Source organism: Notolabrus celidotus, chromosome 14 (genome assembly GCF_009762535.1).
Source record: "Notolabrus celidotus isolate fNotCel1 chromosome 14, fNotCel1.pri, whole genome shotgun sequence".
NCBI classification, from domain to species: Eukaryota; Metazoa; Chordata; class Actinopteri; order Labriformes; family Labridae; genus Notolabrus; species Notolabrus celidotus.
In genome coordinates, this window is record NC_048285.1 from 12,175,113 (window position 1) to 12,197,796 (window position 22,684).

General features: G+C 39.2%; 3 protein-coding genes across 4 annotated transcripts in view; 2 read left to right on the top strand and 1 right to left on the bottom strand.

Moving 5' to 3' along the window:
- kbtbd3 (kelch repeat and BTB (POZ) domain containing 3) lies at positions 1-6,724 on the top strand. Its single transcript, XM_034700381.1, has 11 exons — positions 1-74; positions 1,733-1,760; positions 2,026-2,323; positions 2,404-2,569; positions 2,760-2,942; positions 3,271-3,444; positions 3,541-3,831; positions 3,916-4,158; positions 4,241-4,531; positions 4,608-4,757; positions 5,148-6,724. The coding sequence occupies exons 3-11, from the start codon at positions 2,037-2,039 to the stop codon at positions 5,280-5,282; spliced, it is 1,920 nt and encodes a 639-aa protein (XP_034556272.1). The 5' UTR covers positions 1-74; positions 1,733-1,760; positions 2,026-2,036; the 3' UTR covers positions 5,283-6,724.
- On the bottom strand, positions 6,686-15,461 carry LOC117824891 (sarcolipin). 2 transcript variants are annotated; one of them, XM_034700386.1, is made up of 2 exons: positions 14,930-15,461; positions 6,686-7,410 (listed from the first exon to the last, which is right to left on the bottom strand). In XM_034700386.1, exon 2 carries the CDS (start codon positions 7,283-7,285, stop codon positions 7,190-7,192), a length of 96 nt encoding a protein of 31 aa, XP_034556277.1. In that variant the 5' UTR covers positions 7,286-7,410; positions 14,930-15,461; the 3' UTR covers positions 6,686-7,189. The 2 variants fall into 2 exon arrangements, with proteins under 2 accessions (XP_034556277.1, XP_034556278.1); XM_034700387.1 differs by lacking the exon at positions 14,930-15,461 and adding an exon at positions 7,907-7,962.
- Positions 15,281-22,684, top strand: part of alkbh8 (alkB homolog 8, tRNA methyltransferase) — a 13,139-nt gene continuing 5,735 nt past the window's right edge. The window contains 7 exon segments of the mRNA XM_034700380.1: positions 15,281-15,484; positions 16,552-16,685; positions 16,778-16,878; positions 17,061-17,195; positions 17,567-17,662; positions 18,596-18,700; positions 19,285-19,355. Coding sequence (XP_034556271.1) covers positions 15,284-15,484; positions 16,552-16,685; positions 16,778-16,878; positions 17,061-17,195; positions 17,567-17,662; positions 18,596-18,700; positions 19,285-19,355 — 843 coding nt within the window. The 5' untranslated portion in view covers positions 15,281-15,283.

Here is a 22,684-nt window from a genome sequence, read left to right on the forward strand (position 1 = left end):
AATGGCCTCAGTGTGTGTTGGTCTTTTTATTGAAGGCTTCTATTCTTCTTTACTCGGAGGTTTTTATTGTAGGGGTAAGTCGTTATAATGGTTTTAAGTGTATATCCAGAAGAAACACACGCACTTGTAGTAAAAATGTATTCAGTAAATGCCTGCTGCTGCTGCTGGGATAAATCTTTGTTATTAACATCTCATCGCAGGAAAGTGTGTTATTTGGTCAGCAGCACTGTGGTGGTGACGCGGTACTGCAACAATGTTGGACGTTCACGTTCAATAATTCAGATTCAAAAAGCTTTGCCTCATACATAAGCACAACCACAAATACTGCTCTAAAGGAGAGCATCGCCACCCGGTGGTGATTATTTGCACGGCAGCAAAGAGCCTAAAGTCTCAAAAGGCAAGACAAGTTTGTTTATTTATTACGCATTTTATAAGGTGCTTTATGAAGTTGAAAGATAGAACATCAAGTACATTAAGAATTTCAAAATGAGGCTAAAAGAAGACTTTAAAATAAAAAAATATTAAATTACAAGATTTTAAAAAGGAGAATCATTATAAAACAAAAATAACACTTAAGAAGGAAGCAAGACCCTTAGCTTTAATAAGATATGATACATTAACATGCAAGATACATTTAAAGTTTAAAAATTTCAATTAAAACTTAAGGATAAAGTGAAAGTGATAAAAGCGGTTAAATTAATGGTGCAGTCAGCAATAAAGACAAGTTTTAAAAGCAGTTACAGAGAAAGCCTAAGGTACTAGAGTAGCTTGTTCCACAGATAAAGCATCTAAACATACAAATACAAATTAAATCAGCCCAAAGTGCACAGAATAACAGAGAGACAGAAAACAACAGAAATGGTTAAATTATAAAAGGCATGATTATAAATAAAATACTTAAAATTAAATTAAAAAAATTCAGTTAAACTAATGAAATAATTAATAGTGGAAAGAAAAGTTAAAAATAAGGTAGCGTTAACAAGATCAGATGAATACAAGAAATACATAGATAAATACATAATTAAATAAGATAAATAAATGTTAAGGCAATGATTAAAATGATAATACAAATAATAATGCAGTCCAGGGCTAAAAATAAATTACCCCAAATTAAAAGCTAGATTAAAAAGGTAAGTCTTAAGTTTACTTTTATTTATTTTATTTTATTTTACATTCCCAGTTTGAATTGTTTAAACATCAAAACTTACTTAAAAAAACAAACTGTGAGCTATCTAAATTGCAAAAACATACTTAGCAACCTATTCCCTGCCCATGTTGATGTCTATACTCAAAACACTTCAAGCTACTAACTTCTACACTGATCCCATAGACTGTAAAAAATCTGATCCATAAACATGGGCAGAGTAAACTGAAGGGATTAAGTTAGGCGGCTAGCTTTAAATCGACTCACAAGAACTACACTTCCCAGTAGTCATTGCGTCTTCTTCTGCCGCAAACAAAGAGCTGCCAACATGCACGCACCCTGTAATTCCTTTTGAACTGATATAAGCGTCTAACTATAATAAACTAAACATAAAGCCTTCGTTAAGATAATAAAAGCGACAACAAAGGGGCATAAAGACAAAATGATTTCCGAGTCATCGCGTGATTTCACGTTCCCGGAAGTTAGAGTGGCATGATAAAGAGAGCTGTCCGAGGTGCTGAGACTGGGAGTGCACTTGCTCGGTTTCAGGCTCGTGTGTTATAAATTAATTTCATTTTAACATTTTAGCCTTTTAGCAACCAAAAAATTACCAAAGGTAAGTCTGACATATGTTTATTATTCAAGTGTACAATCATGTTATAATAGCCTACTGAATGTGCTTAACACAAACTGAGCTCTACTGCCATTGCAGTAAAGATATTAAGAAGTTAACAGATTTTTAAAAGTGCTTTCTTTTTAGAATATCTTTATTCATCCATCTCTGTATTTTACACACACAGAGAGGTTGATACAGGACAGTTTCATGCACAGTACACTCTTTGAAAATGCAGCATGATCTTTGTTTAATTTAATATTGACAGACTTTTGGAAGATGGATGAAGCTCAAGAGTCATCCTGCTGTATCACCAATACAAATAACCCCAGCAGCACCAGCACCAGCAGCTCTCCCAGTAGTAAATCTGGCAGTGCTCCTCAATGCAACGGGGTCCCAGAGAGCCGAACCTTGCTGCGGGTGTCTGAGTCACACGGACTCCAGCTGCTGGGCGTGCTCAGATCATTCAGGGAGCGGGGCCTGATGTTTGACTTCATCATTAAGGTCCAGGAACAGACTTTTCCCTGTCATCGCTGCGTCCTTGCTGCATGCAGTGATTTCTTCAGGTATTTATTTATCTTTTTCTCCACTCTTTGTAATGATTTCTGTCTTTGTTATTTCTGAGTGTATGTACTGCTGTGTTCAGGGCCATGTTTGAGGTGGATATGCGAGAGCGTGATGATGGTTCAGTGACTCTTGGTGACCAGTGTCCCGTAGCAGTCAGTTTATTCCTTGACTTTGCCTATTCCGGAGAAGCGCTTATCACGGATGGCAATGTAGACATGCTGTTTCAACTTGCATCTTTTCTACAGGTATATACAGCCTCTCTTTTTGTTAATTTTCTTTGACATAGACTATATCACAAATTATTTTTGCTAAATTTGAGCCAGAGTACCTTACCTGGGTTTGTAGTGTCACTAAAAATACACTTGCTCTGGAAAATCCTTTTGATATTCTATACTTTCAAATTTTCCTTGTTCCTCTTTTATTTTGCCACCTCAGGTGTCAGTCCTCTCCCGAGCATGCAGCAACTTCCTAATAGGAACCATGGATCTCAGTAATTGCCTGTCACTCTTCTCCATTGCTGAGGCCTATGGCTCGGCCTCCCTCCTCCGCAGTGCCACTGAGTATGCCATTCAGAACTTCTCCAACCTCTCCAAAACACCGGACTTTCTGGATATGCAGGTGCTGCTTGAGTAAACACAGGATGGGGGGAAAAGGGATTTTTTTATCAGAGCAGATGAAGTTCAAATTCTATTAAATACATGGTGATTTACATATGATAGCTCAATGCTAAATAAGAAAGTTAATATTATTCTTGTATTAAAATTTTGCCATCATAATACTTCCATCTGAGCATTTGATAAATCTTCAATGTGCTAGGATAAAAGGTCATACTTAGTAAATAGTAAATAGGTCTAAAATTTCAATGAGATAATTTATCACTTTAAAAGAGGGACAGAACTGTCAAATTGTCTCAAGTAATATTCATATTTTCATTTGCTTTTTATAGGTGAATGTGTTGGAAACATGCCTACACTCAGATGCTCTAAATGTGCCCAGTGAGGAGGTTGTAGTTGAATCACTTCTCAGATGGGTACAACATGATCTCCCAGGAAGACAAAAACTGCTGGCGGGCTTGTTATCTTTAACCAGACTCCACCATCTCCCTTCACCTACCTTAAAGGTATAAATAAACAGTGCATGCGCTGGACTTTAATGTGATCCCCCTTTGTGGTTTTGGTATAGTCTCATCCCTCTTGTGTTTTTGGCTCTTTGTCAGATCCTACGTGATTCAGACCCTCTCCTCCACGATCACCAGTCTTGTCTGGCCTTGCTCTCAGAGGCTCAGAGCAAACAGGAGCAGTACAGCAGCCTGCTCACCGACGCCAGGCCGGCTACCATGCAGAGCTACATCTACATCCACAAGACAGAGGAGAATGGAGAGATCCGACACACCTTCTGCTACTGTCTGGAGACGGATCAGTGGAAAGAGCTGCGGACAGGGAATGGGGAGGGGGTAGCCACAATACCAGACCCACCGGGATCTTATCTTACCAGTTATGCTGAAAAGGTAATGCTGAAAAGGTAAAAGAGGTAATAGTTTCTTAGTTATACCTTGAGAAATTTCCTACCTCCTTATTGCTTTTGTTCCAAGATGTTTGTAACAGGTGGCTGCAGGGGAAACTGCTGCCGGGCAATACGTCTCCACATAGCCGAACCATTCCACGATGCGACAGACGAGGTTTGGTGTTTCTGTCCTGTGACCCTCACCTGCACACCTGCACCTGCCATGCTGAAACCCAGAACTACACACACAGCTGTAACCTGCATGGACCGAGTGTACGTTATCGGAGGACGGACTAAAGGAACCAGAGGGGGAGCTCCTAGTCTGCTGGAGGTAACAATATCTCATTGAATGGACTCCAGATTGTCTTTTTGATCCATTTTTTAAGTGGAGTCTTTTATCCCTGGTCTTCAAGGTGGAGTATTATAACCCTCTGACCCAGACATGGACTTCAGTCAGCCCCCTGCCAACTGCCATCTTCTACCCTGAAGCTAGTGCTTGTGGCAGTATTATCTACACTCTGGGATCAGAGGTGGAGATCACAGACTCTTTTAACCCATCACTGGACTGCTTCTACAGCTACGACGCCCAGAAGGACCAGTGGAGCCGCCTGGTGGCAGAGTTCGGCCAGTTCTTTCATGCTACACTGGTCAAGGCTGTGTCCATTAATAACACACTGCACCTCTGTGATCTGTCCACTTATAAGGTAGTGAATGAATGAGTTGTCTAATATGATAAAAGAGTTAAACACATACTTCACAATGTGCTTTTGTCCTGTCTAGGTGTACAGTTTCTGTCCAGAGACCTGTGTGTGGAAGGGTGAAGGCTCATTCGAGTGTGCTGGGTTCAATGCTGGAGCTGTGGGCATGAGTGACAAAATCTATATCCTGGGTGGAGACTATTCCCCTGATGAGATCACTGATGAAGTCCAGGTAAGATAACGTATTCATTTATAAATAGATGTTTTACAATTCTGATGTTTGTGTTTCGAGACATGGCTTCCTGGGTTGTGTTGTATGGTTTTTTAAGGAAAATGTTGGATCAGAGAGTATTTTTTTTGCCATGACAGTAACTAAAGGTTAGTTAAAAATACATTTCCCAAGTAAAGCAAAGATGGACAAAGGCAGTTTTGAGACAGGAATTCTAAAAGATGAAGAAGAAAGGGGAAAGGGTTCTGAAAACAGGATTTGGACAGGTAAGGTGTGGCCCTGCTTCTCAACCGCAGTTAAAAAAGTTTAGTAAAAGTTATGTTCATCATTCATCTTCTTCATCATCTCAGAGTTCTAACCTGCTCTGTCTGTGTCTTTGTGTTGCATATCCAGGTCTTCCACAGCGGCAGGAGTCAATGGGAAGAAGTGGCTCCGATGCCCCGAGCGCTCACTGAGTTCCACTGTCAGCTCATCAGCTTCAACAGATACAGAGACCCATGGAGTGACACAGTAGACACACACACATGAGCCTGTGAGTGTGTTTATAAGTGGGCATAAGATGTGTCACTGAACTGAACATCCCTGAGTTTCCACAGAGCATGACGGACACTGACTGAGCTAACATTTTGAGAAGGACAATCTTTAACTAACACAGCATCTCTTACAGGTCATCATAAAGCATGTGCGGCTGAGCCAAAAAAGAAAAACTGTTTTATTTTTTTATTTAAAACCTTAACTTTTTATGAGCACCCATCAAATAGTGGTTCCTCCCATGGAGGATCCTTATTGAGCAATAACTTATAACATATTAGAATTGTATTTTAGTACCTTTTATTTTCCCTGCATGTTGAGAGTTCACTCAGAGTAGTCACAGTGTCTGTGGACCTATAAGCTCTCCTGCTGCCAGGCAGTGGCGGAGCCAGACTTTTATGACTGGGTGGCTAAACTGGGGCACTGACTTTTGGAAGGATGGCCAGGTGTGGTGAACATAAGGGGCTTACCCCAAACCTAGGAGGGTTATCTCTACTAATCACGTCTACTTTAACTTCTAATATAACAGAATCAAAAAGCATTATGTTCTTGTAGCTACATCATTTAAAACTTTGAAAGGTAACTCAACAGAGTGGCAACATTTAAATCTGCTAAAGTTAACTCTTTAAGGTCCTAAAAATATGTTTGTCCAAAGTCCCCATTTAAAGTACCAACAAACAAAAATGTCCCACATTGAAGTGCAGAGAAGCTACAAGCAGGCTGTTGAAACACAACTCAAACACAATTGTAATTGATTTCCATATAAGTGCTGCTTCGGACAAGGAGCATAGCCAATAATGGTTTAGGATTTCAAGGCTGACCATGGACACACCTGGCCACTCACCCCCTGGCTCTGCCACTGCTGCTAGGACAAAGAAAAGAGGACTTTGTCATGAAGTACTTTTGCTGCCCTGTTTACACAAAACTTTCTCAGTCAAAGGTTTCCATGTCATAAAATCACTTATGATGAAACAGTAGTTTTTTTGGTCCTATACGTGGTCCTCCTGTACAGCCTAATCAGGGCTTTACCATATTGCATTTTATTCAATATCTGTTTTTCAGTTTCTAGCTAATGGAGATATGCACACTATAAATCATGCAACGAACAACATCTAGTAATAGCTGCACTGTAAAAGTACTAGGATTGACTTGATTCCTGATTACTTGCCTTTATTCTGCTCCACATGGTCATAAATCCCAGTTCCTTTAGTGACTGATAGATAAGTTACCTTAGTTTCTGCTAGTCTGATGGGAATGTACAACTGTATCATCATGCCACAGAGATCACTCAGCAGCTTCAAAGAAAACAGCAGGAGAAAAACACATGCTTGAGTCATACTGTATTATATGTTTTTGTCCTGAAACAGAAGGAATAACTCAATACACTGAAGACTGTTTAATGACAGAAAGTGAACATAAACATGAGGCTTCAAAATGTGTCTTGATGTCTTTTTCTTTCACTGAACACAGAGTCACCATTTATAAAATTCATTTCTTAAAATAGAACAGTCACAAGACTGACAGAGACATGGGTTACTGTTCACACCAGCATCTACAGAGATGATTTAGTGCTTTCTATCCATCACTGTAGGAGGAAATGTGGGGCCTCACCCCCAATCTCTACACTAACTTCCACAAAAACTCTTGCCAAAATTTAAGCCCACATTTGAAAACATCTCTGAACACAATGTCAGATCCAAGGCTGGTTTTTCACCAAGCTGGTTGAGACAACTCACATAGTTTTGGCATTGCTTGAATATGAGCACTCTCATCTACACAAGTGAACATAAACTGGCAGGAAAATGAGATGTAAACACTGTGCCTGTAGAAGGAACTATGTGCAGCAATGTCCTAAAATAACTGTGCTAGGTTCCCCCCATTCCCTCTCTTGTTGCTCCATGGTTTCAATCCTGGTACGTTTTTACCAGCAGCCACATCAGCAGCACGGTGATTAAGACGATCATGAAGTTGAGGAAAAGCTCCTTCACTGAGCGGTCCATGGTGGGATCTCAAGAAGAATCAGATGGAGGCCAAGGAGGAGAGGGAAGAAGGAGACAAGTAGGAAGGGTGCAGGAGATTTCTAGGAGGGTGATGTGCTCCTTTTTTTTGGACTTGTGTCCTGGACCTGAGAGGTGCAGAGATAGGGACAATAAAAGATTGGAGTTCAGCTGAGACTGCCAAAAATACATGTATGATGCAAGTATGTAGATGCCATCCAAACATACAAGCGTACGAGCTGTGCATGCGTTTGATTGTGCATATATGTCCACTCTGTTATCACAGATTAGAGGGGTTGTTACATCTGCTCACTGTTACCATCACTCAGCAGAAAGAGGAGCCAAAATGTCCCCTCATATACAGTACATACAGTACATGGAGCATGGACACACACATTCACAAAGCTGACAAAATAAAAAAAATGGCACACACAAGATCAGGTTGAAAAGAATTGCATGTTTTGTGGATACACAAAAGTCCCATTAAACGTATTGAATTTTATTGGCCGTCGACTGCCATAGTTTAAAAAGTTTTGCTTAGAATGGCAGCCTTTCTTTTCACAACAAACTTTTTACATAATGAGGTATTTCAACTCAGAATCAGATGTAATCAATGACAGTTACCTTTCTTCTTTTTTTAATGATCCCAATGTGAGCAGGAAGAAGGGAGGAAGATCTTCTTATCTGCTCCAGTTACCTTTGATCGCCCTCTTACTGGAAACTCCTCTGTACTCTTCTCCAGCATCAACTAGCAGCTGATCTTCCTGCTGTTATCCAGAGCCAGTACTCACTCCTAAAGTAGCCACCCACAGTGGACCGCCCATGTTTCACATACACACAGACTGATGTCACACATCAACTAACCAACCAGCAGAGTGTGTTATTTCCACAATCTGGTCCACCAGAGTGCTACCCATCCATAACCATACAGAGTCTCTCTCTCTCCATCTCACCCACGACAGAGGAGGGACTCAGGGTTATTTATAAAACATTATTGCAGATACTCGGTGGATTAAAGTTGTTCCAAACACAATACTCGTGTCTTTGCTGGATATAGGAAACTTTAATAGTATCAGTCAGTATCTGGGTAGGATCTATGCACAGGGGAGAGGAAGAATAACTGAGCGGCCTCTCCAAAATGTAACATATGTGGGTGTAAAACCAGCTGATGCCACAATTTATCATGCAGTACGTCAAAGCTGTCACTTTGTGCAGAGGAGCTGAGCAAAATAAAGAAGCTTAGCTTTACTTAAAGTCATTTAGACCCTTTGAAAAGTATCATGGTGCGTTTAATGTCACTCCAGGTATTTTCACCATCCGTACTTGCTGTGTGATGCTGTCTGCCAGTACTGAAAGACAAAGTAAGTTCAGATCATGCTGCAATGTTGCATGCAGTGGCTTGCACCCCTCTTAAATTTGTTTATCTGAACTAATGGTTAAACAAACAGAGGCAGCCAGCCCAAATCGGTTACTGTTACCCACAGGCTGGCCACTGCCATGTATTTTGGGATTGGTCCGAGGTTACTGAAAGACAACAGATGCTGCACGGAAAGAGTTAAAAAAACTGAAGATCCACTTTTGTTTTGAAGTCTCATGTCTGGGTAAGATGCCACTTCAACTACTTGGCTTTTCTGAAGCACACATGTTTAAAATCATGCTGTTTGCAATTTGAATATTTGTATTATTAATTCTAAAAATGATTAATGATAAGGGTCCAACGGTTTTAGCAAATTGGTTCAGTGGGGTCATGTAATAGATCTTTGTGAAGAATACATTTTATACACTTTGAGACTGAAGAGCAACATATTTGATAGATTTTGAAAAGGATGAATTGATTTAGGTAAAGAAGTTAAGTTCCCTGGTTCTCTCTTTCACAGATTATGTGTTATACGTTGGTACCACTTAATTAACAACTCAATAAACTCAAAAAGTTGAAGAAAGAAACTTAAAAAAAAGTGCAGGCAAGCTATTGGGCGAAGAGGAACTGATATACTGTTCATACAGGCATGGGAAAAGTGGTTACTTTCCCTGCACTCTCATTTTAACTTATCTAAAGTTTCATGACAAACCTAACACAGAGAAGTTGTAGCAAACAAGATGTATCTGCTCTTTTGTATATTGCTGCTTGTCTTCTTTCTTGAGTAGGAGGTGGGTGAAAAAGTTGAAAGTGCTGTCAAACCTGTAGACTACATATGAAGTTGAATACAAAGACTGGAAACAGAGGTAAGCCTGGCTACATTTAAATATAGCAAACCTTATAATAAGCAATATTAGGGTTTACTATATTTAAAAGAAAAGGATGAAATACTATGTGCTTTTTCAGGTGTTATACTAGATTATTTCTTAGGAAGTTTGAGTGATTTTTTAATAGTTTTGTTATTATGATGAGTTTGCCTGACAACCAGATAAACTCTAAGGAAGTCATTGCAGTCAGTTTTCTACTGTCATGGCCATCGGTTATTTCATATCAATTTTGATTGGTTTGAATTCGTAAGTGGGTGGGTCTTAGGAAACATTGGACAGCCTGATAACTATAGTATATAGTTTCTTTCTATTTGTTGAGCTAAATAAACGGAAATCATATCTGAGTTCAGTGTGCAGTCTGCTTTGTTGAGTTGCAACCGGGGGATTCAGGTGGCTTGTTGTTCAAGGGTAACTGCATGTATTATCCAAGACCAAACATGTATTATATTATTTTCATACTATGGCCTGTGAAAGTTTTGATTTAACACATGAAAATCACAATGTTTTTAAGTGGGCTTAAGAAGTAGGCCCTGTTAGGGAGATGTTATTTTATTTCAACAGAGCCAGGCTGTGTTCCCTTACTAAGATGTATGCTAAGCTAACTGTGTGTTAGGTACAACTTCAAATAAGCTGCACAGCTGTGAGAATGTATCTATCTCTTATCTAACTTAGTGAGGCATTATTGGCAAAACACGTGTCTGTGCTCACCTACTGTATTCTTACATTTTTCTCCTGTGTTTTATGTTGGTGCTAAGAAAAGGATTTTGACAGCTCACCACAGAGAACCTCTCAGCTCATCTAACACTTGACAGCTGCTTACAATGGTGTTATCTCCGAACTAATGTTAAACCCCCCTTGACACACACACCTTCTACTGTGCACACAAAAAGGTCACAGTGGGACAAAGTGTGTGTGTGAGCATGGCTCTCTTGAACCTTTCCATCACAGGATTCCAAGGCCATTCCCAGAGGATTTAACAGATCAAACCGGCTGCCATTTTATCACCCTGCTGCTCTGCCAGCATCGGACTGATAACTATTTGACCCAGGGATTCCCATTGTCATGGAGATCCACTGCTGGGGCGATTGTGTAAAACAGAGCCGGGCATGCAGGCATCTCTGTGCGGGGTGGACCACGGCCCACTGTGACAGCTGTATGTGTGTGTTTAAGACAGAGCAGCACTGGCAGGGTTACCCTCTAAATCAGTAGAGAGACAGAGTGGTGTCAACAAGGCCTCAGCAACACCATTCCTCACATTCTGGGACACTGTACTGTATATGAGTGTGCACTGCGTGTTGAAATGTGTATGTGCTTATATTTGCATGCAGTGTTCGTTAACTAGTGAAGCTAATTTGGTGACAGTTTTATGCCTTCATGCTGTGCGTGTAAAAGTGGACATCGTATTGCGTTATGTTGTATATAACAACTCTATTCAACAGCTTTGTAACCATATGTTGACAATACAGTTTTGGATTTGCCTACTATGGAGGTATCACATTATAAACCAGGGCAAGGATACAATTTGCTTATTAGCATAACGGTGGTAAGAAAATGTGGTGTCATTTGCTCAGAACAAGGTAACAGGATTAAGTTCAGTCTATTTTTAAACACTCAGTGACACGCCCAATTAGTATTTTGACCAATGTTCCATAATTACTTATATTCTTGTACTGCTTTTTATGTTTTTAGACATTTGTCCTTCAGGACACTTTTTTACAAACTCTGAGTTTCAATGTCTATTTTTACTGACCCAGTATGATTGAGGAATTCCCCTCTGAGTTGACCTGGATCTCTGTGACCCGAAAGGCTTCCCCAGGAACTGCTCCTTTCTTCAACCCCATCACTAACCCAAACCATTATCGTTTTCCTCTAGAGCCCAACTCAAAGCAACAACACAACCAGATCCCAACCTTGTATCTTTCTATAACAGATCCTATTGTTACTAGAACCTGTGGCTCACAAGCTATTCCTGTGAATACCTTATCTGATAACTAATACAATCCAACAAGGTATGTAAAATGTGTCCTTATTCAGTGAAAGAACAAGTATCTGGTAAGATTTGGCCTGCATGACTTCATATTATCAGTAAAATAGTTCCACAGGTTTGATTCAAGGCTGTGAAAGTGTTGAAATCTCTGAAGCTCAGCAGCAGTAAGCAGGAACCAATGCTTTGGTCATTTGCCAATCGCCATCCTTAGACAGGGAGGAAATATAAGATAAAACACCAAATCAATATCTTATACCCCCAAAACACACAAACACACAAACACACACACACACAAACACACACACACACACACACACACACACAAACACACACACAAAACATCTTCAGATATTGCTATTATATTTCCGAACAATATTTACCTGTCTCACTCATCACCTCAGCTTTTTTTAAACTCTCCTCTTCCTATGACAACAGGCCAATCTCTCCTTTCACACCATCCCCAGAGAGTGTCGAAGATCAAAATCACTATTTTAAAAAGCTGTATCTGGTATCAACATCCCCTCATCCCCATCATGCAGCTAATTAGAATACATAGATGCCAGCAAAGGGAGTTTGGCCTCTGGCTGCCAGCCCTGCATTTTATAAGTTGATGGCGTGCCTCAGGGCACACAAGTGGTCCCACTTACGTTCTCACTGTTACAGTGCTTTTTCAGACCTTGGCCCATGTGTGAGGTGAGGCTGCCCTTGAAATGGTGAGAGAAATATCTTCTTGATCCTGTTCACGACCACAAAGAGACTTGTTGGAACAGCGACAATCCTCCTTCCACATTCATTGTTCATGAGGTAAAAGTCTGGAACCAGATCTCAAACAACGCCTTGCTATTCATCTTTTAACATCACTTTCACTAGAAGTTGTATCATTTATCCCCTACATAATGAACTTTTCGGAAATATTGTTTTCCAAAATGCAAGTGTCAAAAATCTAAATATGAACAAGTCTAACAAGTCTGTTTAAAAGAACTGTGATTTGATAAAAGTCATAATCTTGAAATTGAGGTGTTAACAGCAAAAGTATGATGAAATAATTGTATTAGGTAATCCAATTCTGGTTTCATCAGGATAAAAACTGTATTGCTCAAAATATTTAATTAGGCTTGGGATAACTTTGATGCAGAAAAGTCTGGATTTTCTTCATCCAAGCAGAGGAGTGAATTTAGTCCTTCATTATATGTTCCAGATCAAAGTTAATAGAACTTTTGAATCATTCAACCAATGCTACATTTTTGGAAGGATGCTGATACATAACATTTTGCTCTTAAAATGCTGAATGCTGTGACATAGGGTTGTAAAAAAATAAAAAGGATTTTATTTTTATGAAATAATTACCCAAATTGCAAATAAATCAGTTTGTGTATATGTTGGCGCCTCCTGTGGTCAAACTATGTAAGATGTAATCCTTTGGGGAGCAATGATGATCCAGATTTGGTGATTTTAAATATCTGTATCAGGATATGATTGATCCTATCACATTTTCAGCATGAAAACAAGACGACATGCCTGATCCTAGGTAGCTAATAGAACTGAATTTACATATCTGGATAATTTCTCTCCAGGTTAAATATTTCAAAGAATCAGGCCAAGGTTTAAAGTAAACTTAGATGAGAAGGCCTTGAAGTGCAAGTAACCACTACCTCATGGGCCAGGTGAGACTGTGACATGGCTGGTAGCACCAGAGGGTTCGGCTACTAAATGTACTGATGAAGACATAAGTAAAAAAACAACAATAAAGGAGGTTATGGGAGTCATCTTGACTCCTGGTAATGGATTTCCACAAAGTTAGAACCAGATCTCACACAAGGCCATCAGACATTTCTACACAAAGACAAAAAATAGAATGAAATCGATATTTGTACTTGTTCAAGCCTCACCCTGTTTTAATAAAACGTGATAACATTCTAAAGGACTGTCAAAAAGTACAATGGATGAAAGCGTGATGGACCTTCTCTGGTACTGATCCTGATTTACTCACCAACAGATCAACTAGAATTGATGTCCATGGACATAATCCCATGCTCATAAAAGAGTGAAGATTTTATTACACTGTTTTGATAAACAAGATGGAGCAGAGTGTTGTGTTTATATCACTGAGGGCAGCCGTGCTCCCTTGTCTGACCAGCTGTTGTTTTGTAGAGCAAACTGATCATGCTGTTAAGACGACAAAGGGTTCCCACTGGCTGGCAGCTCAGCCTGGCACTGTAATTACCAAGATGGCTGGAGACAGGTGAGGGCTTTATGACACAACACCCCTGTATCAATCCATGCACACACACACACACACACACACACACACACACACACACACACACACACACACACACACACACACAAATGTTTCATGTTCCAAAACACATACAAAGACCACATGCATGCTGGAACACACACTCAAAGCCACAGGGCTCTAGGGTCATTAATCTGGCTTTAAGGGAGTTTATACTCTGGATCAGACACAGAGAGAACTAAAACAAAGGCAGACACCTCACCAAAGACAAAACATCAGACAGAAACATCACTGACGCGTGATCAGTATGCCTGATCATTATCAACAACGCGTGTCTCATGAGAAAATGTCTGGATATATTTTGTTGTGAAGAATACATATAACTTAAACCAACTTGCCTGCTGTGTTGATACTTTACACTCTTGGGTATTACAAGATTATCCCCAGTTGCCAAAATTTGAGTGCAGTCTGATGATGGATGAATGAAATGGATGAAAATGGAACGGCAAACAGTCTCTGCTAGGATAGTCATCCCATATATTTACATTTTACCCCTTGGCATCAAGTAAGCAGGGCCTATAGAATGATCCCTGGAGCATTGTCTTTGGTTGGAAGATTAGGGAGGCATGCAGGGTGGATTTTCCATCCTATATAATGGAGCCACAGGGTAAAACACTAAAGGACCATTTACACAAAAAAGCATAAGTAATCCTTTCTTAAACATGATACTATATACAACATTGCGGTAATGTGTTTCTGGTGGGATATCAAACACCTATTACCAATGGGAAGTACTAATCCGACAGAATTTAAATCTTTAATTCTGCCCAGTAACAAATACAAACTCAAAGATTCCTTTTTGCTGTCAAGGGCATTTCTTTTTAATCAGGAATACAAATACTCAAGGATCAAAGTACAAGTATTTTTAGAAATGCCTTCTATAAAAGCATGCAACTATACTGGACTGGCAGAGGATAGAAGCGTTTATGTGAATCTTGAGCTGGGTTATTTTTTTCAGGTTTGAGGCCTTTACAGGCTTGAGTTCAGTGCAACCATACAGATTTTCAATTTCACAGAGTAAAAAGTTACATTATAAGGTTTCCAAACTTGCCAACAATGTAAATTTGATTACCTCTCTTTGTCATATAGGTGTCAAGCCATTCTGATCACTTCTTACCTTTAATTTTTTCAGTGCAAAGCATGATGCTGTGGTCTTCAGTCTAAGAGTGTTGGATGTCCAGCCAGCTGACCACTGTAAAGAAATGTGTGATAGAAAATAAGAAGTAAACGCACCCATGGCTTCCTTTGTGTCAAAGTTGAATTTATTTATTACTGGCTGCCAGAGGGAGAATAATTTCTTAACAAACTGTCAGACACACATTCGTAACGGTTGTGGCTAAATTAGACATTGAGACAAATCAGAGCCAGTGCAGTCAATACGAAGCTGTAATCTCATTCTAAACCTCCATAGTTGATATACATGCAGTAATCTCAACGAAAAAGAGGACAGGTGGCGATACAGCCCGAGCACATGCATCCGGAACTGTTTCGCGTGCTATACTTGTTGTACCCGGACGGGGTTCAGCGACGGAACATGGACCCTGATTTGGAAAACAACGTGAAGGGAGTCAGAAGGAGTAAAGAGGAGAAGAAAATACTTAAAAAACAGATAAAAGCCAGCCACACTCTGCTAAAACATGAAGGCATTAATACCGCGTCCCAACCCACCAAGGTACTAGAAAATAACACTTATATAAACAGGAAGTGACAGCTGTCATCCAGGGAGGAGAGCTAGCTAATGTATTTTAACACTTCTTTAACAGTTACTATTATGTTGCTACTGGAGCCATAACTTACAACTCCAAGTTACTGTCATCTTCATTACGATTAATAGTTGTTTAATACATAATGCAAGTTAGTAACTGTCTTAGTTGACTGTTTCTGTTTCTGTTAAAACATAAATGTATAAGGACAAATGACAAGAATCTATGTAGAAATATAAAAATAAAATGACAAAACAGGGGATGAAAAACATTAAACTGTTAAGTAAGTGTGTATATTTGACTGTAAGGTAAGTAATAAGAGCTTTATTTACACAGCCATTTTAACATTTCTGTTTCACAGTGCTTCACTAACACAAGGATAAAAAATCAGAAAGCATGAAAATGTACATGAATGAATCATAGCCTCAAACAAGGTATAATAAGAAACAACAAAAATGAAATAAATCTGATCACAAGGTAGGGAATGAGAACTACATGGCAGTGCACAAGGGAGTTCCTTCTATTGCAATCCAAATGTTCTGATAGAATGTGGTTGGAGTTCATAGATAGTTGGAGTCCAGAGACGTTGTGGCCACAGCAGAAAAAGTTTGATCACGTTTTGTTTTGCATTAAGAGGGAAGGATGATAGCAAACCAAGATAAGATGATGAAAGTTGTTTAGATGTGAAAAGTTTAACAAGGAGGTCAGAAATGTATCAGTCAGAGGGTCTTGCTTAAGGGAGAGTAAAGCAGTAACATCAAAGTTTATATTGACTTGTACTTTTAACTGTTAATAAAACATAGAATTAAGATGAAATATAGTAACTGCAGGGCCAGAATACAAAACAAACAACTATTGACTATGGGGTTTATTATAAGAAAAAGTTATTCATTCAATTATGGGATTCAGTACAATGATGACTTCACAAGACATTTACATAAACATATAGATGAAGCAGAATACAGCAGTATTTTAAGGGAAAAACTACTGTCAGCCTTAGTAGAATCTATTTTCAACCAATCTGTCCTCTCTGCAGAGTTTGGTGGTGGCTAACGGCGGCCTGGGGAATGGTGTTAGTCGAGAGGAGCTGACATCATTGCTGAAAGAGATGGGAGAGCTGGAGATCCTGATCATGCACCCACAGAAGCCCTACGCTTTTGTCACATACAGGTATACAGGTGCTGCATGAAGTCAGGTATAACAAACCATGACCTTGGTCTAAAGATATAAAATAATGTTGGTTATTGTCATACTGTTTGCAGGTCTGAGGAGAGCGCTCAGAAAGCCCACCTCCACCTCAATGGACAAAAGCTGCAATGTGGAGAGAACATTGTCACACTCTACCTCAGTTATGTCAACTCAGGTAAACACATGTTTACCCTAGCTCTTAGCATTAAGTTAGATAATAAATATCAGAACTTAAAACCTTTTTTTTTCTTTGTCTGCTGTATGCTCTGGAAACTAAAGCCTTTTACAAACATATTTCTGCAGCAAGTTGAGTGAGTCTGACATCTTCATATATACCTTTTTTATTTCTGGATACAGTGACCTGTGAGGAGGAGGAGGCGTTTGCTTCATTACCAGAGGGATTAACTTTGGTGGAAGATTTTGTGTCCTCAGAGGAAGAGGTTCTGTTGCTTTCTGCCATTGACTGGTCGTCCACAAATGATGATGTCACAGGTCAGGGGTTGCATAACATTTTTTATATATAGTATATTTTATATATTTTTCAGCTGGTGTTTGGTTCAGGCTGAGTTGCTCACCCACAAATGTAGTCATAACATTATCTTTCTATTTTAAAATATAACCTTTCAAAATTGTGTTTGCAAGGCATTCACAGGTTTTTGGAAAAAATGTGTAACTATAAATGTTAAAGGTATAAATATCGAAATATAAATACTAAGTAGTAATTATAACTGGTGCACTGATAGACTTGAATTATCTACAACCTGTGTGGATTATGTAAACAATCCTTGAGTTCATGTTAACTTTCAAAAGTACTCTGTATAATTACCAATCTGATTTTTTAACTTTACTCAAATATCTTTCAGCTAAAAAAGCTCTGAAGCACAGAAAAGTCAAGCATTATGGGTTTGAATTTCGCTATGACAACAACAACGTTGATAAAGACAAGCCATTACCTTTAGGTGAGTTTTTAAAAAAATGTATTTCACTCTTTAGAATTAGTGTTTTATTAGTCAAATCTTAGTATATCAGGCCATTTCTCACCACACACAGTTTCTAATGGTACAAAAGATCAAACACCTTTATACCCTGCTCTGCTTGTTGTCAAGCAGATGATCGTACATCTAACAATTCCAATTAACTGATGGAATCATGTATGTACACTACCAGTCAAACGTTGAGAAAACACCTTCTCATTCAAGGGTTTGTATTTATTTGAATTATTTTAAACACTGTAGAATAATACTGAATACATCAAACTATGAAAGAACATATATGGAATTATTTAATTCACAAAAAATGTTAAACAAACCAGAATATGTTTTATATTTTAGATTCTTTAAAGTAGCCCCCTTTGACCTTCATGACAGCTTTGCACACTCTTGGTATTCTCTCAGTCTGCTTCATGAGGTGTCTAAGAATGGGTTTGAATGAACAGGTGAGCCTTGTCAAGAGTTAGTTTGTGGAATGACTTGCCTTCTTAATGTGTTTGAGACCATCAGTTGTGTTGTTCAGAGGTAGAGTTAGTACACAATGGATAGCCCTATTTGACTACTGTTGTAATCCATATAATGGCCAAACCATATTATTTCATAGTTTTGATGTCTTCAGTGTTAAACTACAATGTTGAAAATAATTAAGATAAATAAAAAACATTGTATGAGAAAGTGACACTTTTGACTGGTAGTGTACATACTGTAGTAAAACAACCCAGCATATCTAATTTCACCTTAAACTCACACAAGTTTTAAAAAATGTAACATTGTGTTCATAATGACGGCATCTCTTATCACAAAATAGTGACATCACAAGCTTTTTTGATATTTTTTCTACATCATATTGTCATTATTTTCCCCAATAAGTGTCAGTCCATGTGTGTATTTGTGTGTATCTAGGTATTCCTCAGGAGTGTCTCCCTGTCCTGGAGAGATGTGTGAAGAGTGGACTCATCAACGTCATGCCCGACCAGCTGACCGTCAACCAGTATGAGTGCGGACAGGGTGAGCCTTAGTTATTATGAAAGCTGTAACATCTTGACTGACTGCTCCATATGGACAAAATAAACACATGGCAAAACACAAAAACTATGCAATGTTGATTTAAAAAAAAAAATCTCATTCATAATTAACATTAAAACATATGTGCTTCCCATCAATACCATATCAAGTTTATTATTTAATCCTGAGAGAATTTGAGACAGGCATGAAAAGCAGCATAGCCTTGAGCCTCACATAGGCACACACACACATGGAGAGTAATAACTCATACCACAGGGTGGCAGTGTAACCTTTCTGTCATGCATTATAGAAGGCTTTCCTCAGGTTCCCATCTGTTTTTCTATATTTTTAGAGGTACTGGCAAACCTCGCAGGGCTTACTTAAGGATTTTGAAAATTACATTTTTATGAATTATGCTTTTTAAAAAATCTCATCAACATATTAATAGAAAATTTTCATCAACTGTCAGAATACGAGTGTCACGCATCTTTAAAAATGTCAATGTTGTCAAGCCTTAGAGAAAAGCTGGATTTAGTCATTGTAACTGAGCTAACTTTCTGTCAAACTTTTGTTTCAAATAATGTTAGGTATCCCTCCTCATGTGGACACCCACTCTGCCTTTGAGGACACGATCATGTCGCTGAGCCTGGGGGCACAGGTAAGTCGTCAGCCCATATCACCCAACCAACCATACAATTTGTCATAAGCTGTGTAGCCAATATTGATAGATGAAACTCAAGGTTCATGCATCAAAGATTAAATTGAAAGTTACTCTTTTAAAGGATAAAAGTGTTGGTCTTATGTTAAATAAGTAAAAAGTGGTTGTAAATGGACACATATTATCATTAGATGTTGTCTTTTGGCTTATCTGCCCTCCTGTGACAGAGTTTGATCAATCAAATGAGCCGTCACCTCACTGACCATCCATGTGATTCATCAATCTCGGGGGGGGGGGGGGGGGGGGGGGGGGGAGAGGAGTGTGTGTAACAGTTGGTGTGATCTGATGTCCTTGAGATTGGCTCAGAACATTTTGTCACCTTTTTGTCCCACGTCTCATTCTTTCCCCTCCTATGTCATAGTCTCTCTTGCTTTGACCCTCTATTAATACAATAACTGGAGACTGTTAGAGGTGCCTCGGTTGTCCTCTGCTTCAATAAACATAGAGGGTCAGATTTCCCTTTTGAAACAGTGGGGTGTGGCTGCTCCTGCTCGGACTAGGTGGTCTGACTTTGATGCTGTGACGCTGATTTAAGTTTCTGCAGGGCGACTGCTGCTGATGAACACCAATCTGTCTTCACTTGTGAGAAACTCAGGGGGTCTATTAGCAATCAGCTGTCATCTGTCACAGCATCTGTGGCATGTACGCAGACAGACAGACAGACAGACAGACAGACAGACAGACAGAGAGTACGAGTGATTTAAAGCCTCAAAGAGATCAGTCAAGGAAACGTCAGAGACCATCAATTGCCCACTGAATGCAAACTACAGCAGTACTTATTTTAGCTTGTTGAATTTTTGTGTTTATATTTGGTAAAGGGATATACATGTTGTTTGTGGTTGTAATGGATTTGTGCTTCTTTGTTTACATGTTGATTATTTTTATTTTATTGTTTATATTGTTTTTTTTAAATTACACTACTGTGGAGGCACCTACATTTTGCAAGACAAAGGTTCTAAGATGAATGTCCTCGTGTCCCGTTTGTTTCCTGTCGTTTCATGTTGTTTCCTGTCGTTTCATGTTGTTTCCTGTCGTTTCATGTTGTTTCCTGTCGTTTCATGTTGTTTCCTGTCGTTTTGTTGTTTCCTTTTTTTTAAGATATCTAAAAATAGTACATTTTACCCATTATACTAAAAAATGTCAACAAAAATAGTTGCTAAATATTAAATAAAACCTTGTAAATACAAATGTAACGAGTTTTCTGCCTTTCTTTTTGTCAGATGACTCAGATGAGTTTAGGGTTAGTGAACAGTTGATTATCAAAAGCCTCAGTAGCAATAGGTTAATTCATAACAGCACAGGAAAACACAGCCACATGCTCATATAGGTAGGCAAATTTTCTGAAGAACAGCCTAATGAAGCCACATTTAAATCACTTCGAGGGACAGTGGGGGTCGCAAGTCTTTGGCACCTATATTTTTAGGGGTCACAGCTGAAAGGAACTCCTGCTCTCTGTAATATTATTAACAAAGACCCAACATCAAGACAGGTTAAGATCCAGTCCCATCTTACATACAGGACTCAGTCTGATCTCATCTTGGTCCACCATGAGCAGAGCACTTTGCAGTATTTAGCAAGTTACAGCGGCAAGGAAAAACTTCCTTTTACAGGCAGAAACCTCTAGCAGAACCAGACTCATTTTAGACAGACATCTGCTGAGACCGAGTTGGGTTTGGAAAGAGGAATAGAGAGATATAGAGAGATGGTAGTGGTGAGACGCATAGTAGTATTTGTAGCAGCTGGAGTCTGGCACGTCCACAGCAACAGGGTGTCTACTGCAGCGAACCAGAGAAACCTATGAGACAAGGGATTTCAGGTACTTCAGAAAGGTCTATGGTTAGTCACTAAATAGGACAGGAAGACTTAGAGTAAGTGACAGGCAGACAGATAAGGGAGAGGGAAAGATAGAATCCCAGTGTGAAAGTTCCCCTGTCCCCTATGTAGTGTCATGTAGTGTCGTGTTGGTCGTGTTATGTGGGTTTATGTTACCTTCTGCTGTTCATTTAATTAAACTGTAAATGTAACGGGACTAGAGGTTAAAACTAGCACATGCCATGTACTCTGCACCAAGTCAGCCTCAGGCTCTGTGATGAACCATGTTTAAAATGGATTGTCCCTTTCGAATAAGTGAAATGAATTGAATATTCATCAGAGCAGCTCTGACACACTAGATGCTCCATCAGAGAGGTCCATTGATCACAAGTGCCAGATGATTGCTGACATACTTGCCACGTGCCCAGAACGGACACTGTTTATCGAGCCCTCAGCATGAACACCATACTTATTTACAACACTAAACTCTGAGAAATCAATGACATATTAGCAAATAGTTTGTGATTAAACCCTTATTAAAATATTTAATTAAAATAATATATTATGATTAGGGGGCAAAATGTGAGTCATATTTTAGACAATATTTGGAAATGTTGAACTAAAAAGCTTAATGAATAATTTTTTAAATGTTTTTGACTTTAAATGTGTATCAAGCGTTTAGTTAACGTGTTGTTGTTAACAGTTAGTTAACTGGTTCAGTGTTTATTCATGCATCAGATATTCTCACCCTCAAATCACACCCCATTGGCTTAAATTGGGATTGTATTAATTTCAGTACACTCTGGGTTCGTTGAGCCTGTTTGTGTTTGCAAAGAGAGAGGAGAGAAATGTGTGTGTGTGTGTGGTGTGTGGTGTGTGTGTGTGTGTTGTGGGTGTGTGTGTGTGGTGTGTGTGTGTGTGTTGTGTGTGTGTGTGTGTGTGTGTGTGTGTGTCAGCGTCAGAGATTGATGAATAGTCTTGTAGTCGAGCGTAGCTGCCAGCATCACCATCGATTTAGTCACATTCCACCGGTTTCATTGATTGGCTATACTCAACAGATGGGAGCAGCATAGTTGTCGTGTGTGTTTGTGTGTTGTGTGTGTGTGTGTGTGTGTGTGTGTGTGTGTGTGTGTGTCCGTCCATGTTGGTGTCTGTGAGAGATTTCTGTTTATGGTTTCAGGCAAAGATCTGATCATTTGCTGGAGTTGGATGTACATCACTTTTCACAATATTACACAAACACTTATCTGCCCGTCTGTCTTTCTCTCTCTCACACATACACACACACGAGGACACATACACACCCCTCTACTTCACAAAATCCAATTTTCCTGCTGTCAGAACTCAGGGAGATGCAGTTTAGAAATTGTGTGGATGTAATTTCCCAGCAGAGCTCATGCTGTTACACGCTGTAAGGAAACATTGGGATCAAATACCAATGTCGAAGATATTCTTCT

Coding starts and splice junctions, on each gene's coding strand:
- LOC117824891 (XM_034700386.1), bottom strand. CDS start 7,285: ATGGACCGCTCAGTGAAGGAGCTTTTCCTCAACTTCATGATCGTCTTA.
- kbtbd3 (XM_034700381.1), top strand. CDS start 2,037: ATGGATGAAGCTCAAGAGTCATCCTGCTGTATCACCAATACAAATAAC. Junction 2,324..2,403: donor GCATGCAGTGATTTCTTCAG/GTATTTATTTAT, acceptor TGCTGTGTTCAG/GGCCATGTTTGAGGTGGATA. Junction 4,758..5,147: donor AGATCACTGATGAAGTCCAG/GTAAGATAACGT, acceptor TTGCATATCCAG/GTCTTCCACAGCGGCAGGAG.